General features: G+C 35.7%; 1 protein-coding gene across 13 annotated transcripts; it reads right to left on the bottom strand.

Moving 5' to 3' along the window:
• Positions 1-11,481: 11,481 nt before the first annotated feature.
• Positions 11,482-16,037, bottom strand: LOC122001364. 13 transcript variants are annotated; one of them, XR_006117328.1, is made up of 7 exons: positions 15,170-16,034; positions 14,386-14,715; positions 13,913-14,101; positions 13,363-13,453; positions 12,786-12,860; positions 12,208-12,414; positions 11,482-11,557 (listed from the first exon to the last, which is right to left on the bottom strand). XR_006117328.1 is itself a non-coding variant. In XM_042556073.1 (4 exons), the coding sequence occupies exons 1-4, from the start codon at positions 15,781-15,783 to the stop codon at positions 12,795-12,797; spliced, it is 639 nt and encodes a 212-aa protein (XP_042412007.1). In that variant the 5' UTR covers positions 15,784-16,037; the 3' UTR covers positions 12,785-12,794. The 13 variants fall into 13 exon arrangements, 1 of the variants encoding a protein (XP_042412007.1); XR_006117331.1 differs by having other exon boundaries at positions 14,582-14,715; XR_006117334.1 differs by having other exon boundaries at positions 14,621-14,715.
• Positions 16,038-16,943: the final 906 nt, after the last annotated feature.

Raw genomic sequence — 16,943 nt, 5'->3', positions numbered from 1 at the left:
AAGAGGAAATGCAACTATAAGCAAAATTGCTTAGTAAGCGCTATCTAACTCACAAACCTCAATATGCATGTACATATATCTATAACATGAATTAACTGCATGCCTACTGAAGACTACTCATGTTCATCCAATAGTAAAGGAATCAAACAGGCTGAAATGCTAAACATGCTAGCATAAAAGGAAACTAAACTTGCAGGATTTTAAACTTATGTGAAGCTTGTTTTACTTGTTTAAAAACTTATACTTTAATACTTCAAAATAATAATCAACTTTCTTCTTGGGCCCAGGCGTAGTACCATCTTATGCGCATTCCCTAATAGGTTGGGGTAGCGAGCCACCAATCCTAAAAGAGCAGACCTCGGTCTACCAGGGCCAAGACCTCAGAATTGGACACCTGGATTTGTTTAACGACAACCTCGGAAGTCGGGTACTAGCCTCTTAAATAAAGTAAAATACTTGTTATCTTTTATTACTTCTAATATATAATATCTCGACATTTTCTTTAAGCACCTTGTGTGCCAAAATCCTTAAAGTCTTGACTTTGGGATCTACTTAAGGCCTTGGCCTTTCTCTTTCTTTTCTTTATCTTTCTTACACTTGTTAATACTTCTAATAAAAGAATGTTTCTTTAAAAACTGAAATGTTTAAACAAATTCTAACTTTGCAATGCATAAGATAAAAATCTGCATACTATGCTAATCAAAATTCTGCATACTATACTAATCAAGATTCTGCATTCTATCCTACACTATTTCTACTTACTATGCAAATATAAATTTTGCACTATAATACTTAACCAAACTGCACTATAATCTTTTTCTTAAAAAATTACACTATAAGTTCCACCAAAAATCTGTACTACAAGTTCCACCAAAAATCTACACTATAAATTCCACCAAAAATCTGCACTACAAGCTCTAAAAAAATCTGCTCTAAAGAAATCTGTATTTTAAGCTCTAAGAAATCTGCACTATAAGCCTATATAAAAATCTGCACTATAAGCTTAATTAAAAATCTGTAATATAGGCTTAATTAAAAATCTGCACTACAAGCTTAATTAAAATCTGCACTATAAGCCTACATAAAAATCTGCACTATAAACTTAATTAAAATCTGCACTATTGGCTTAATTAAAAATTTGCACTATAAGCTTAATTAAAATCTGCACTATAAGCTTAATTAAAAATCTACACCACAAGTTTAATTAAATTCTGCACTATTAGCCTACATAAAAATCTGCACTATAATCTTAATTAAAATCTGCACTATAAACCGACATAAAAATCTGCACTATAAGCTTAATTAAAATCTGGACTATAGGCATAATTAAAAATCTACACTATAAGCTTAATTAAAATCTGCACTATAGGCTTAATTAAAAATCTGCACTATAAGCACTTCTCATGCTTCAAATTCAAGAAGAATAAAGGTCCGAAACTACTCCTACTGCAGGTGAGAAGCACTTACCTTGATTCTTGGACTCACAACCGAACAAAAAGGGCTTCTAGGACCTTGGCCGACCGCCGGAGATGATGCCCTAACTCCCTTTCATTTTCTGCCCAAGCTCCGCCATCGTACGTAGAAGAGAAGGAGAGAATGGTTTAAGTCACGGGAAAATAGAGCATCAACTTATCCCTTTTTATAACTTAATATTTCTGTTAACTCCTTAAATAAATTCACTATCTTTTCTAAACAAACAAATCCAACATCAACTTATCTCTTTTATAATCCAATATTCTGCTAATTATCTTAAATAAATTCGCTACCTTTTCTAAACAGACAAATCCAACATTAACTTATCCCTTTTATAATATTCTGTTAACTAAAATAAATTCGCTACCTTTTCTAAACAGACAAATCCAAGATCAACTTATCTCTTTTATAATCCAATATTCTGTTAATTATCTTAAATAAATTCGCTACGTTTTCTTAACAGAAAAATCCGTTTGCCCACCTGGTCAGCTGGGTTTTGACCGAGTCAAAGGTCGTGGGTTCAATTCTCAGCTTGGACATTTTTTTGTCGAAACTTCCTTTGTTTAGTAAAAATACCAAACGACCTCCAAAAATTACATAAAAATATTCTAAAAATTTCTAAAAATCTCTAGAATATTTTAAAAGCATTTCCCAATATTTTTAAGGATATTTAGAACTCGAAATAGGGAAATTTGTGTTGTTACAATTCTCCCTACCTTATAAAAAGTTCGTCCTCGAACTTAGAATAATTCTAGATCTCTCTGTCTCATACTGTCTTCACGCTCCTAAGTAACTTCCTCGTGCTTCTGGTTCTAAATGACTTTCACTACTGGTACTCTTTGTTCCTTAGTCTCTTAACTTCTCGGTCCTCTATTATTCATATCACATCGTACCCATTAGTGATCCTTGGAAGGCTTGTTATCTTTTCTATCCTTTCTAAACATACTTATGTATATGAATATAAGAGAAACAAAACTTCTATCTTACAAAAGCGCATATAAGCAATTACTCCATACTGCAAATAATAAAGAAAGCATAAAAGGAAAAACTTAAATACTTTCTTACTTGAAGACGACAAAGTTTGTGCTGATGTGATGTTGGAGAATAGGAACTGCTCTGATACCAACTTGTAACACCCCACCCTCCTCACTACTGGACTGTGAGGGTGGAGCGCTACTGGACTACTAACTTATCTTAACTATCCTTGTTCACATGTTGATAGAAATTCCTAAAACTCTCGGAGAACTCAAAACATACAATTAACTAGCAGCGGAAGACTAAATGACTCATCTAATACATTCTTAATAAATGAGAATCTTAATAAATTCTTATGCTAGGTCCCAAGACTTCTATAGTCCAGGCATCATACATCCATCCGCACCTCCTTGTCGCCTTCCTTTGCTATAACTTTTCCTTTCCTTTATCTGCAGTAAGAGGAAATGCAACTATAAGCAAAATTGCTTAGTAAGCGCTATCTAACTCACAAACCTCGATATGCATGTATATATTGTAACGACCCGACCCTCTTGGCCCATTTGGCGACCTCTCATGTCGTCGGCCCATTTGGCGACCTCTAATGTCGTCGGTCGACGACATTAGAGGTCGCCAAATGGGCCAACGACATAAGGGCCGACGGTCGATGACATGAGAGGTCGCCAAATGGGCCGCCAAATGGGCCAAGAGGGTCGGGTCGTTACAATAAAAAGGCGTCTTTTTATTGTAACGACCCGGCCCTTTTGGCCTCTTGGGCGGCCCTTGTGGCGGCCCAACTGGCTGCCCTTATGTCGTCGGCCCATTTGGCGATCTCTCATGTCGTCGACCGACGACCCTTTGGCCGTGCCGTTACTCACTAGGACTATCCACCCCTGGCAGTGGATTTTTGCCTCCCCCAGGATTCGAACTCTAGACCTCCAGGCTTAAGTACTAGAGTTTATGAATCCTGGTAACCAAGTGAGATCAACTGTAACGACCCAAATTTCCTCATTTTGAGCCCCAAAAATAATTCAAAAATATTTAGAAATGCTATAGAAACATTCTAGAGATTTTTAGAAATTTTTAGAGTATTTTTATGCAATTTTTGGAGTTCGTTTGATATTTTTACCAAGGAGAATAAGTTTTAAAAATAAACTAAAAAAAAAAAAAAAAAAAAAGGTTGTAGAAGCTGGGTTTCGAACCCAGCACCCCGGACCCAAGCAAAACCGGCCCAACCAACCGAGCTGCGCTCGATTTGTTAATCATATATGGAGTGATATATATTTAAGTAGTAGTTAGGAACAGTAAAATAAATTGGAAATAAAAGTGCGCGGCTGAGGAATCGAAGCCAAGATCTCAGACTTGGTTAAAGCCGGGCTGACCAAGTGTGCTAGCGATCGTTTGTTATTAAAGAAGGAGAAAAATTCCATTTAAGCTATAGTTGGAAACGAAAATAACCTTGAGTATAAGTTTTAAATCCTTTTCCCTAAACCTAAAATTTCTCCCGAAATTCCCTTTCTTCTCTCACGCTCACGACGCCGCGCGACGGCTCTCTCTCGGGTGGAAACGAAGACGACTTAGGGCACGTCTCCGGCGGCCGACGAGCATCGTTTTCCGACCGGTCTTCATCCGCGCGTGACCACCTCGACGAGAGGAGCTCGGAAACGCAAAGAAGCCGCCGGGATTCTCATCTATCCGAAACCCTAGATCTCCCTTTCCGGCTGTGAGTTCAAGGATACAAGGAGTGAGTTGCTTCTCACCTGCAGTAGGAGTAGTTCCGCGATATTGATCTTTTCTTTTTGTTTAGTTTCAGACCTTTGTTTTTCTATAAGGAGTTTCGGATCTTTGGCTTTGTTCTTATTGCCGTGAGTTAGATTTCTGAAGCATGTAGTAGGAGTAGTTTCGAGTTTTGATTTTAGTCCTTTCTTTGCTTTTGGAACATGCTGTACCGAATTTAGTTGATTAGGGATTTAGTCTCTTTTCTTACGTTCGACAGTAACATACTTAAGGTAATGTTGCTAGGGGTTTAAGAGATTGTTTTATTTTATTCGGCAGTAGCATGTTTTAGGAATTGGAAGCTTGAAGGGATTTGAATGGATTTAGTAATGATTTAGATTTGGAACTTGTGGTTTAATTTCGTTGAGTTACATGCATTAGAAAGGTGTGTGATACGTGATATGTCATTGCTCACCATCTTTTGTAGTTAGCACAGATTCTGTTCATAGTTTGTATGTGGAGCTTAATTAACATTGATGCTAGAACAGTCCACTCCCTTTGGTATCTGCAGCATACATGAACAGCCTCTTATTTGGAGTAGATAGTTTAAGAAGTTTGCTAGTTTAACAAGCATGAATAGATTCTTATTACGTTGAATGAATATCATTTTAGTTAGATGTTCCTTTGCTATGTAACTAGCACGAACTGCCCTCATTTTGAGTATGCGGTTCAGTTCTTTTGCTACTGCTGTGAGCAGTATAGTGGGTTGTTATTTAAGCAAGGTTTCTGTGCTTGATTCGGTTGAGATCTTAGAGTAGATTTTGTTAAGTGTATAATGCGGATTTAGTTAAGTGTATAATGCAGATTTGATTAAGATCACAAGTGTAGATTTTATAAGTTTAATATGCTGATTTTTGTTAAGTCTAGTATAGTGCAGATTTTTGATATTAGATGAGTGGGGAAACTGAGATAATTGAAATCAATTTGGAAGTTTAGATCTCCTCATAGTGCAGTTTTAAAAGATTATAGTGAAGTTTGATTAAGTCTTTAGAGTATACAGATTTGAGGTTCTTTAATCTGAACATGAGGTTTAGATAATTTGCTTATGTTAAATCTGAGCATGAGGTTTAGATAATTTGCTTACATTAAATCTAAGCATGAGGTTTAGATAAATTGCTTATGTTGAATCTGAGCTTGAGGTTTAGCTATGCTACTTCCATTCAAGTATATGGATAACATCTGTGCTTAGTTGATTCTAGAATTTTAAATGGAATACGAGTTATAATATCTTTATTGAGTGAATTCCAGATAAGCTGTGTATTAGTCATATTATGGAAAGGAAGTTTGAGAGACGATGAAAATCTGTACTAGGCAGAATATGTTTTCTTTTGTTAAGTTTCTTTGCAGAATTTCTGTTAAGCAAGTGCAGATTTTGTTAAGCTAGTATGCAGATTTCTGTTAAGCTATTATGCAGATTTTTATTAAGCTAGTATGCAGATTTTTGTTAAGCATTAGTATAGATTTCTGATAAGTATTCTATGTGTAGATTTCTTTTGTATTCTATGCATGATTATGTGTTACATAGTTAGTTTCATTTATAGATGCATACGAAAGATACCCTAACAGTATTTTGGGTTTAAGGAAAGTATAAGAAAGATAAAGAAAAGTATAAGAAAGATAAAGAAAGGAAAGAAAAAGGCCAAGGCCTTAAGTAGATCCCAAAGTCAAGACTTTAGGGATTTTGGCACACGAGGTGCTTATTAAAATGCCAAGGCATTTAAAGAAGAAGTAAATAAGATAATAAGTATTTTACTTTTAAAGAGCATGTACCGGACACAAGGTCCAAGGGATGGGCTCCAAGTTGCCCCTAGGCACAAGGCCTAGAAGTATCTTAGTAGTTTCGGGATTAGCTACCTCGATTCTTATTAAGAATGCGCGCAAAGTGGTACAATGCCGGGCCCAAGAGAAGTTGATTATTATTTTCAAGTATTAAAGTATAAATTTAAACAAGTGAAATAAAGGAATAAATTTAGAGTAAATGAAGTAAGTTTCACTTTGTTTTAAAGATCAGCAAGTTTAGCTTTCTTTTATGCTAGCAGCTTTTACATGTTTAGTTTCTTACATGTTATTTATTTGCTAGTTGATGAGCATGTTTAGCTTTATATGTTAGCATTTCAGTTAGTTTGCTTTCTTTATTAGTTTATGAGCATGATTAGCTACACATGTTTAGTATATCAGTTAGTATGCTGTCTTTGCTATTTATGAGCATGAGTAGTTATACATGTTAGCTTTTCTGTTAGTTGATTTCTTTGCTATTTATGAGCATGAGTAGCTTTACATGTTAGCATTCAGTTTTAGCATGTTTTTATTTTTATACATGCATATCGAGTTTTTGTGAGTAGATAGCGCTCACTAAGCTTTATGCTTATAGACTACATTTCCTCCTACTGCAGATAAAGGAAAAGCTAAGGTATGAAAGGAAGGCGACAAGGTGGTGGTGATGAAGGTGTGTGATGGTTGGACTATGGAGAGATCAAGAGTTTGCTATGGAGTTGTTAAAACTTACCTGATTAGAGTTTCCTTTTCTTTTCTCCTTAATGCTATGATGAAGTTGAGATTGTAATTGAGTCTATTCCGCACTTTGTTATGTTTTATTGTTGGAGTATTATCTGTTTACTATTGCTAGAGTAGTTTCATTCTTCTTATTGAGTTATTATACTGCGTGGTTGAGTGATTATATGTTCCAGCCGCCTGTGGCTGAGTATACATTGTTTGTATTGTTGATTTGGTCACCGGTACAGGGGAGATTCTGCCGAAATTTTTCGGTAGGGATTTCTCGTAGTTGAGTAGCGTACCGGTTAAGTAGAGTTAGTAGTTAAGTAACAGTCACTCTTAGAGAGTTGTAGTAGTGGTAAGAAGGGTGGTCGTTACACATATATCTATAACATGAACTAACTGCATGCCTACTGAAGACTACTCATGTTCATCCAATAGTAAAGGAATCAAACAGGCTGAAATGCTAAACATGCTAGCATAAAAGGAAACTAAACTTGCAGGATTTTAAACTTATGTGAAGCTTGTTTTACTTGTTTAAAAACTTATACTTTAACACTTCAAAATAATAATCAACTTTCTTCTTGGGCCCAGGCGTAGTACCATCTTATGCGCGTTCCCTAATAGGTTGGGGTAGCGAGCCACCAATCCTAAAAGAGCAGACTTCGGTCTACCAGGGCCAAGACCTCGGAATTGGACACCTGGATTTGTTTAACGACAACCTCGGAAGTCGGGTACTAGCCTCTTAAATAAAGTAAAATACTTGTTATCTTTTATTACTTCTAATATATAATGTCTTGGCATTTTCTTTAAGCACCTTGTGTGCCAAAATCCCTAAAGTCTTGACTTTGGGATCTACTTAAGGCCTTGGCCTTTCTCTTTCTTTTCTTTATCTTTCTTACACTTGTTAATACTTCTAATAAAAGAATGCTTCTTTAAAAACTGAAATGTTTAAACAAATTCTAACTTTGAAATGCATAAACAAAAATCTGCATACTATTCTAATCAAAATTCTGCATACTATACTAATCAAGATTCTGTATTCTATCCTACACTATTTCTACTTACTATGCAAATATAAATTTTGCACTATAATACTTAACCAAACTGCACTATAATCTTTTTCTTAAAAAATTACACTATAAGTTCCACCAAAAATCTGTACTACAAGTTCCACCAAAAATCTACACTATAAATTCCACCAAAAATCTGCACTACAAGCTCTAAAGAAATCTGCTCTAAAGAAATCTGTATTTTAAGCTCTAAGAAATCTGCACTATAAGCCTATATAAAAATCTGCACTATAAGCTTAATTAAAAATTTGTACTATAGGCTTAATTAAAAATCTGCACTACAAGCTTAATTTAAATCTGCACTATAAGCCTACATAAAAATCTGCACTATAAACTTAATTAAAATCTGCACTATTGGCTTAATTAAAAATATGCACTATAAGCTTAATTAAAATCTGCACTATAAGCTTAATTAAAAATCTGCACCACAAGTTTAATTAAAATCTGCACTATTAGCCTACACAAAAATCTGCACTATAATCTTAATTAAAATCTGCACTATAAACCTACATAAAAATCTACACTATAAGCTTAATTAAAATCTGGACTATAGGCATAATTAAAAATCTACACTATAAGCTTAATTAAAATCTGCACTATAGGCTTAATTAAAAATCTACACTATAAGCGCTTCTCATGCTTCGAATTTAAGAAGCACTACAACAAAAACCTTCATAGACATCGATTTTCCACCGGTGTCTATTTCATTTTCGACCGATGTCTATGAAGCCGATGTTAAAAGTCTGCCATTTTAGACATCGGGTTAAAACCGGTGTAGTATCACTTAACGACACCGGTCTTCGAATCGGTTATTAACCGGTGTAGTATCACTTAACGACACCGTTTCATCAACGGTGTAAAATCGATGTAATATTGTATGTTAATAACACCAGTTTTGGCAGCGATAAATGACCGATGTAATATTAGTTAATAACACCGGTTTTGCAGCGGTAAAAAACCGATGTAATATGTATATTTTTTAACAGCACAAATTTGATTTCCGAAACAATGAAAAACCGACAATAACAAAAAAAAAACACAAATATTCACAAATTATACAAATATTCTTCATTCAATAATATCCATAAAATACACAAATATTCACAAATTATATAAATAATCTTCTTACAACAATATCCATAAAATACCCAAACATTCTTTTTACATCAAAAGCTAGCTAATAGATATCAAAATCAAGGTAGAACATTCTTTTAACACATCAAGGTAGAACCGCACTTCAAATGTAATCTAGCATGCATTCAGCCCACTCGAACCGCACTTCATCAATTTCAACTCTGGAGTACTTGAGATTTGTAAACTGTAAAAACACATAAATCCACCATATGTCAAATAACTAAAACAAATGTGTACATGTATCAAATAAAATAGAATACTGAGTTTTTAAAGGCTGCTGTGGAAGATAACGAATATAACATAGAATCTAAAACTTTCATATATGACACTTAGTATATGCTGCTTAGAATATAACATAGATAATTTGCTCCTTCTAATTCAAGTGTACAAATCGATAAGAACCGACAGCATCATACAACAACTTACTAGGCATGATAATGGTTGAACAAAGAAATATGACTACACAACAAATCCAGTGAAGCATAGAAGAACAAAGCTACCTCTGATGAATATGTTAGACTCTATATAATATTGATAACATTTTTATACCATGATCTTGGTTGTTATCACATTGACAAACTGATTATTCTTGTAATATAAATTTTATGAAATTCAGTTGCATAAAATTATTTAAATGAATATGTAATCAATGTCATATTATTGATAACTTGATGAATAGAGAACAAAATAAAAGTTGAAAATTAAATACAAGAAAATTTTCCCTATAGCCATGTGGTAGAGGTCGAGCTTGTAGCCTAAATAATGTAGTTAGGGGTCTCTATCTGATTAATGAAAAACATGAATATAGGTAAAAACAAAAGAGGTGAGTAAAATAATGAAGAGGGGTTAAATCATAAAAACAAAGAGTTCCCTATTCTTGAGGTACCCACAGGCATATTGACACTTACTCTTACTTCTAGTTGAACTTGAAATTCATTGGTATAGCTAAATATGGTAATGGGTACCCTTTAGGTTTGATTACCCATTTATCTTAATAGGTTAGGTTAAATTCGAGTATCAATGTGTTAGATATTTAGAGGAAGTTGAGCAGGTTAAAAAAATGTAATCAATACTTTAATCCTAAGGTTACCATTTAAGATAGCTTATCCAGCCACTCTACTCACTGCAGCTCCTAATCTCTAATTCCTTTCTTCTTAGGCAATCATTTAGTCTCCAACTAGTATCTGGTTTGTAACAAAAGCATAGCATCCGGTTTGTAACTTATTTTAGGCAAATAAAGCAACCATATAAGCTTATGAAATGAGAGAATGCTACACTCATTAATGGTTGCATAAGGATTGCTTAAGTCAACATATAAATTTTCTTTAATGGGATGTAGGTCAATTAATATGGGTTGTTTAATTCATGTGTTTTATGTTGTGTGAATTGCTTAAGGTCATCCCTAAGCTACTGTACATGCTATGTCAGAGCTAAATTCGTCCCAATTTGTGTGGGTTCTTTTCTCCTTTTCACCTAAGCCATATGCATAAACCATGTACATATTAAGTAGAAGCAACTAGTTTTCACTCTTGTGAAACAAAACATCTAATGCTTTTTGTATTGTGAGAATTTACTTGGATCATAGTAAGAGTATCCATCCAGTATGGGTGTCGATCTGTGTCCAACAGGGTGTTTTTTGCAAACGTTTACATGCTATCAAATTAAGAGTGTCAAGTTTTGATTGGAAGTGTGGATGTTGACAGGTGTAGAGAAGGCATATGAAAGCCAAAGTATCAGAAAGGACAATATCTAATGGAAAAAAATTGTATTCACTAATACATTAAAACCCCCATTGAATCAAGAACACAAATAAGTACTTATGAACTTTTGATGTAGCCTGATGTGGGCATATAGTGAAATATACTGTCCTAATTCCATTTGTGGAAACAAAATTGTCAGTATAGATTTTGGCAAAAGTTGGAATGTAAAATTTGTTTATTTATCTCCTCATAAATTTTTTGATATGATATAAATAATTTAACCTAAAAAATCCAAAAAAGTTAATGTAGGTTGTACACTCAGAGCTAATATCAATTAATTTCAATATTCCTAGTGATAAAATATTGCATATAGCTCAATGGAAAGATAAGATCCATATAGTTAAGCCCAAATAATTAAGACAAACACATCACGATTAACATGATAAAGGTTAATTATATTAAAATTAACAACCCCGACAATAGAGGCGATGGAAGATTGCAGTGATGCTTATTTCACCAAAAAAAAAATGCCTTTAGTGTTGAGCATGAATGGCATCATCACATGGACAGAAGACGAGTGTGGTCCTCTATTGTCTTTAAAGACTCGCCTCAAAAAAATATATGGGAAAATGACTTTCCAAAACCTTCATTATAGATAAACAAATACCTTCATAATCCCATATATTGAGGAAGCCATCCTCAGCAGCTCTTCTAAAAATTGATGCTTTGTCAAGAAACCACTGGAATAAAGTCAAAAGGACAGTAAGTTATAGCAGCAGTTAACAGAAGTATTCCAATGCTAATAATATAGTAATATAGCATGCCTGAACATAGAGAACAACAACCTTGTGACCATCAAGTTTGTGTACTGGTGCACCAACACCACTAGAAGTTAGGTTACGTTGATCAAACATATGCACAGACTTATCAACAAACCTGAGAAAAAATATGATCATAGATAAAGAAATGCTAAGGCTGCATATAATCACTGACTCACAAACTCAAGACATCATGTTTATAGGAGAAAGTAACAAAATACTGCCTAAGAACCAGCAGAGGTTATAGAATGGGAACAAATAAACATCAAGAATATACGTAGTCAAAATAAGATTTTGATTATGGGGGTTCCAGTCCACACAATGAAGGTCGGTAGTATGAGCTTTCTCGACCTTGCATCAAAGAGTATGTTATTAGAAAAAAAAAAGTAAAATAGAATAAGATGAAACTAAAAAAGTGTCCATATATTATGACGTATAGACATAAATACTTCATTAAGATTTGTTTGTATCAACCTATGCAAATTCTTAAAGAGACAAGTAAGGACCTCTAGAAAGCACAAAAGGCTCAGTAGGACACAGCTAGTGCAAATTCCACATTCAGTTAATGTTATGTCAATATCTGAAATATGTAACCTTTTTATTAAGATGAACATCCATATGTATCCATGAAATAATTGTCTTTTGACTATTGACTAACCAAATCTGGACAGGATCCATTAGCTCCCAACATAGGATGACTATTTGGTTGCAAGTCAACATCCTAGATAAGAACCTTCAAAAAAATATATTAGTTGCATTGCAGCTTACCTTCTTCATAGCAACTCCGAACACAGAAATGCAAGAAAGCATTCCGTCCAAGACATCAATTTTCAATAGGCAAGCAACAAATGATGCTGAAACAGGAGCTGGTTTCTCAATGGTTGGTTCTTTCCTAACAGCCTCTGATTCATTTTCAAGTTCCTCAACATCATCATCATCACCCATGTCAAGACCATCATCCTCACTTTCACTTTCCTAAACACAGGAAAAAAGAGAGTACTTGTTATAAATAAAATAAACTTAAATATCTGATATAAAGAAACATGTAAGAAAAGAACTGACTCTCACATGTGAGAGTAAAGCAAATAGTAGATAAGCATAATCACTAGCAAGCAACAAAATTAGCTAATAGGAAGAGAAGATTTTTATTTAAACAGATAAACTCAGAAACTCAAAAAAGATTCTACTTATATTGACATAATAAATTTTCAAAAGAACAAAATGAAATAGGAAGAGAAGATTTTTATTTAAACAGATAACCTCATAAACTCAAAAAGATTCTACTTATATTGACATAATAAATTTTCAAAAGAACAAAATAAAAGATTCTTCCTTCATTCTTAAACCTCATAAATCTAAGCAACATGGAGGAGAAAGGTTTCCATCCCGGGCAAGGCAGCCGCAATCTTTCGAAAGAGAGCCTGAAAAGATTGAGGAAGCAATTAGTAACCGCAGTCCTTGAAAAATCAGAAATATTCAGATAAATAAATAAGAAGCCATTGGATTTGATGGAAAAATTGATCCACAAACTTATTCTCAGCCATGAGAATAAAATATTGAAGCCCGAGTTAATAATAGTGTATATGTTAAGTCCATATAAATCCTATTCATTAGCTAACTTCCCTTGCTAGCCTTGTGAGACTAAATTAGCATGCCATTGTTAAGCATTTTGTCAGGAATTGAACATAATTAGGCACGTAAAGATGACATATGTTTGCTTTCAGTGCATCTGTCTAACAAGTATAACATCATTAGTTTAATGATCTTTGGGCCAAGTCATTGGTGCACCTAAAGGAGATGTTGGCAGTACAAGTATTTGTCTGTTTCAGCTGTGATCAGGCATATATGCATTGGTAATTTGAAAATCATAAACATGAAGTGATTTTGAAGCATAATAGGTTCTTGTCATGGTATGATAGCTACCTTTATATTGAAGCCAGCTTTTGCGCTTGTTTTGATAAACATGACACCGAGCTCTTGCGCTTTACCTTCTCCTTCTTCTATGGAGACTTGCCTATTAATAACAATAAAAAGAACAATGCAATGAGTCAGTTCCCATCCTCAAGGACAGACTTGGAAAAAGAAGCTGACATGAGATGATAAGAAACATTTATAGTGACTGATGGTATTTTTGATGACTTGTTGGTGACCACTTTGGAGCATTAGTGCTGAATTCAAGCAGAGCTTATTCACTTGAGAGGGCAACACACTTGTAATATATAGGTATAATGGACAACCGACATTCATCCATGTGGGATTAATGAGTAAAACTCATTTCATCCTAAAATGACTAGTCACTCTATGAGGGATACACTTTCAATATAGAAGGTCATAGTGATCTATAAACTCAAGTAATAGAACATAATTACATGCTACTCAAGCAATTGACCAATTAAATGAATAAGATAAAAATTTGTCAATTGAAAATGAAAAAAAAATCATCAAGTTCTTTTTTAACCATTGGTGGGCTTACATTCTCTATATGAACTTCACCAACTTTCACAATCTCAATCCTCTACATATGCAAGAACTGAACAAGGAAGGAGAAACATGAGGTAACAATATTTGAATACTAGTAAGACCTTTCAGATTTAATTAAACATGCAACTTAGAGTTCCTGGTAATTGCTACAAGATGAATGGAATGATCGCATCACTTGGGCCTGCAAGTTCGAATCGAAAACTCAGAATTCAATCACATGGATATCCAGGATGCATCCATAAAGGAAACTGTAAGAGTAAGAAAACTATAACATCGAGTAAAACCAATTTGAAACTGATTTATCACGATCAACCTCCTAAATTACACTCAAAACATACTAACATAAAGAGTTGCACATTGTGCTTTTACCCAACCTGCTTCTAAGAAACCATGTTTTTATTGGTAACGGAAGCAAAGAAGCATGAAAGGTAAAATGCAACTTAAGAAGGTTATACAAATAAGAACCTGGTGAATGTAATCCACCTTGCAGCAGCACACTAATACTAGAGAAAGGGAAAAACCTCGATTAACTTTCACAAGGATTTCTGGCTTGCAAATTGTTAGTCAAGCTATTCTGTAGCAGCTAGGCCTTCTTTTTCTACTTTCATTTCGTGCAAACCAAATCCAACTACCATGCTAGTTCATCATTCTAGGTATCTACCATATAACTGGTTTATGTCGCAGAGATTGTGGACCAAACCGTCAAGAAAGCTCCTCTTCCGGATTATCCTGAGGGCATCTGATCATCTCTAGTATGTTCACAACTTCAACCATATCTGGCCTGGTAGATGGCACCTGAGAGGTGAAGTTCAATATAGTGATCTATATTTAGAGGAATAAAAAAAAACATGAACTGTGTTATGTCTAAGAACAAATCGTGCAAGTAGACCGTCCAAACACATTCAAGGAGATTTCCACTTAATATGATTTCTACTGAGAATTGCTTGGTATGGTATTTCTCAGTATTGAGCAGAACATCATGTGCCCAAATGAGTATGACACCTGTGCACAGCATGCATGACCTACACAAAGCATGTGATGAGTTGTAACTTCGGTACTATGATTTTTTTTTACCCCAATTGCATACTAAAGTTCAAACAACACATTAACGCACGTGCAATGAATCTTGGAGAACAAGAACTTGTAGAGAGGAGTTTTCTTCTCGAGTAGAGTTTTTGGAATCTAGGGAGTGTTTTAGATGACGTTTTGTTTCTATTGTTCCAAGTGTAGACGTCTCTCAGAAGCATACCGTCGAACACCTTCTCCACGTCGGCGATGCTGCCGCACTTGAATTAGAGATTGATGAGCGAGTTGGTGGCGGCGACGTCCATGGGTAGATTCTTCTTGAAGACGAGAGCTTGGATCTGCCTTCCCTGGTCCAGCGCGCTGAGATTGGCGGAGAGCGAGAGCGCATTGGAGAGGGTGAACTCGTCGAGTTCGAGGACGGAGGTCTGGAACCATTTGAAGAGGCGAAGAGCTTCCAGCGGGCGACCGTCGAGGGCGAGGCCGGAGATGATGGCGCTGAGGCAGCGAGGATCGCGGTGGGTGGCGTCGGAGACTGGGCATGCTTTGGCCGATTGAGCTGCTCGGGAAAGGGAAGTGACGGTGGCTCGAGAGGTGGGAACTTACACTGACGGCGGCTCGGGAAAGGGAAGTGCCAGCCTTGGGCTTCGCTTTTCTGGTCTCCTCCGTGACGAGATGTCGAGATCCTCGAAAAAAAGAAGATCGAAAACTTAGAATTTGATGAAGAGGGAGAGAGGAAAGAGGGCAACGGTGAGGTTCCTGCAAACTTAGAATTTAGAAATAAAAGGTACGATTTGATCAGTGGAACTTAGTATCACCTTTCCCTCTAGTCGTCTTCATCTTGCCTCCCTCCGCCGTTACTACTCTGAAACCCTAGAAAACAAGACCAACTCGTCACCTCTCCTTTCTCGTTCCTCTTCTTACCCAAAGGGAGGAGGTGGAGGAGATGCGTCGTGAGTCAATCCTGATCAGGAGAGGAAGAGGCGTCAATCTAAGAAGGGAAAGAGGAAGATGAAGCTGAGAGAGATGGTTGGACTGCCTGCGGCGAGGAGGAAAGTGGTGGTGGCGCCGTGACGGTATACGGTGAACGGCGCGATATAGGTTTAGGTTTAGAGGGAAGAGTGAAGTGTTGCAAATTTCGGCTAAGTATTGGTGTGAAAAATATATTATTTTATTTTATCATAGACACCGGGTTTTAAAAACCGCTGTTAAAATCGATATCTATTAATGAAAAAAAAGGCGCTCATAGACATCGGCTTAAAAACCGATGTCTATGAGTGAAAATCTGGGCTTATAGACACTGGTTTTTGGAAAAATCAGTGTAAAATACTCAAAGACATCGGTTTTTGCTTAAAACTGTTGTTGTTCCACTGATGTATATGCGGGTTTTTCTTGTAGTGGGTGCGCCAAAATCGAACCTGAGTTTTGATGTTGTCAAAGGTTTAAGTTAAGTCTTGTTGTGATTTAACAAGTTGTCTGAGTGTGTAAGCTGTTTACTCAACCGGGAAAGTCTTAGTTGGAGGCTAGGCAAGAAAGACTTAGTAGATCGTGGAACCCAGGTGTAAAGTTCAAGTGGGTCAAAAGGATTTGACACTTGGCAGAGAAGCTCGATAGGTTTGGAGGACTGTAGATCGAGGGAAAGTCCTGGGTAGCCGATCCAAGGCTAAGCGATAAAGTCCAAACATGTCTGGAGGACCATGTTTGGCAAGTAGGTTGAGGTAAGCAACTGAAGGAGTGATAGTGAGGTCGTGTTCCTGAAAGGAACAACCTAAGGTCGCTAATCCAATTAAAGAGATTGGGAAGATTTACAAGTTGATAACAAGACAGTTCTACTGTCTAATACTCTTCATGCATTAAATATAGTATTATTGTGCTAACCATTATTTTACAGGATTATATTGTCTAACACTGTTTTACAGATCTAGCCGGATCAGTCAACCGAACTCAGGGATCGGTCGACCGAACTAGCTTGACTCAGATAAGAGATCAGTTCATACCAA

Source organism: Zingiber officinale, chromosome 7A, assembly GCF_018446385.1.
Source record: "Zingiber officinale cultivar Zhangliang chromosome 7A, Zo_v1.1, whole genome shotgun sequence".
In the NCBI taxonomy this organism is placed as follows: Eukaryota; Viridiplantae; Streptophyta; class Magnoliopsida; order Zingiberales; family Zingiberaceae; genus Zingiber; species Zingiber officinale.
This window is presented reverse-complemented; position numbering and strand designations above follow the sequence as displayed.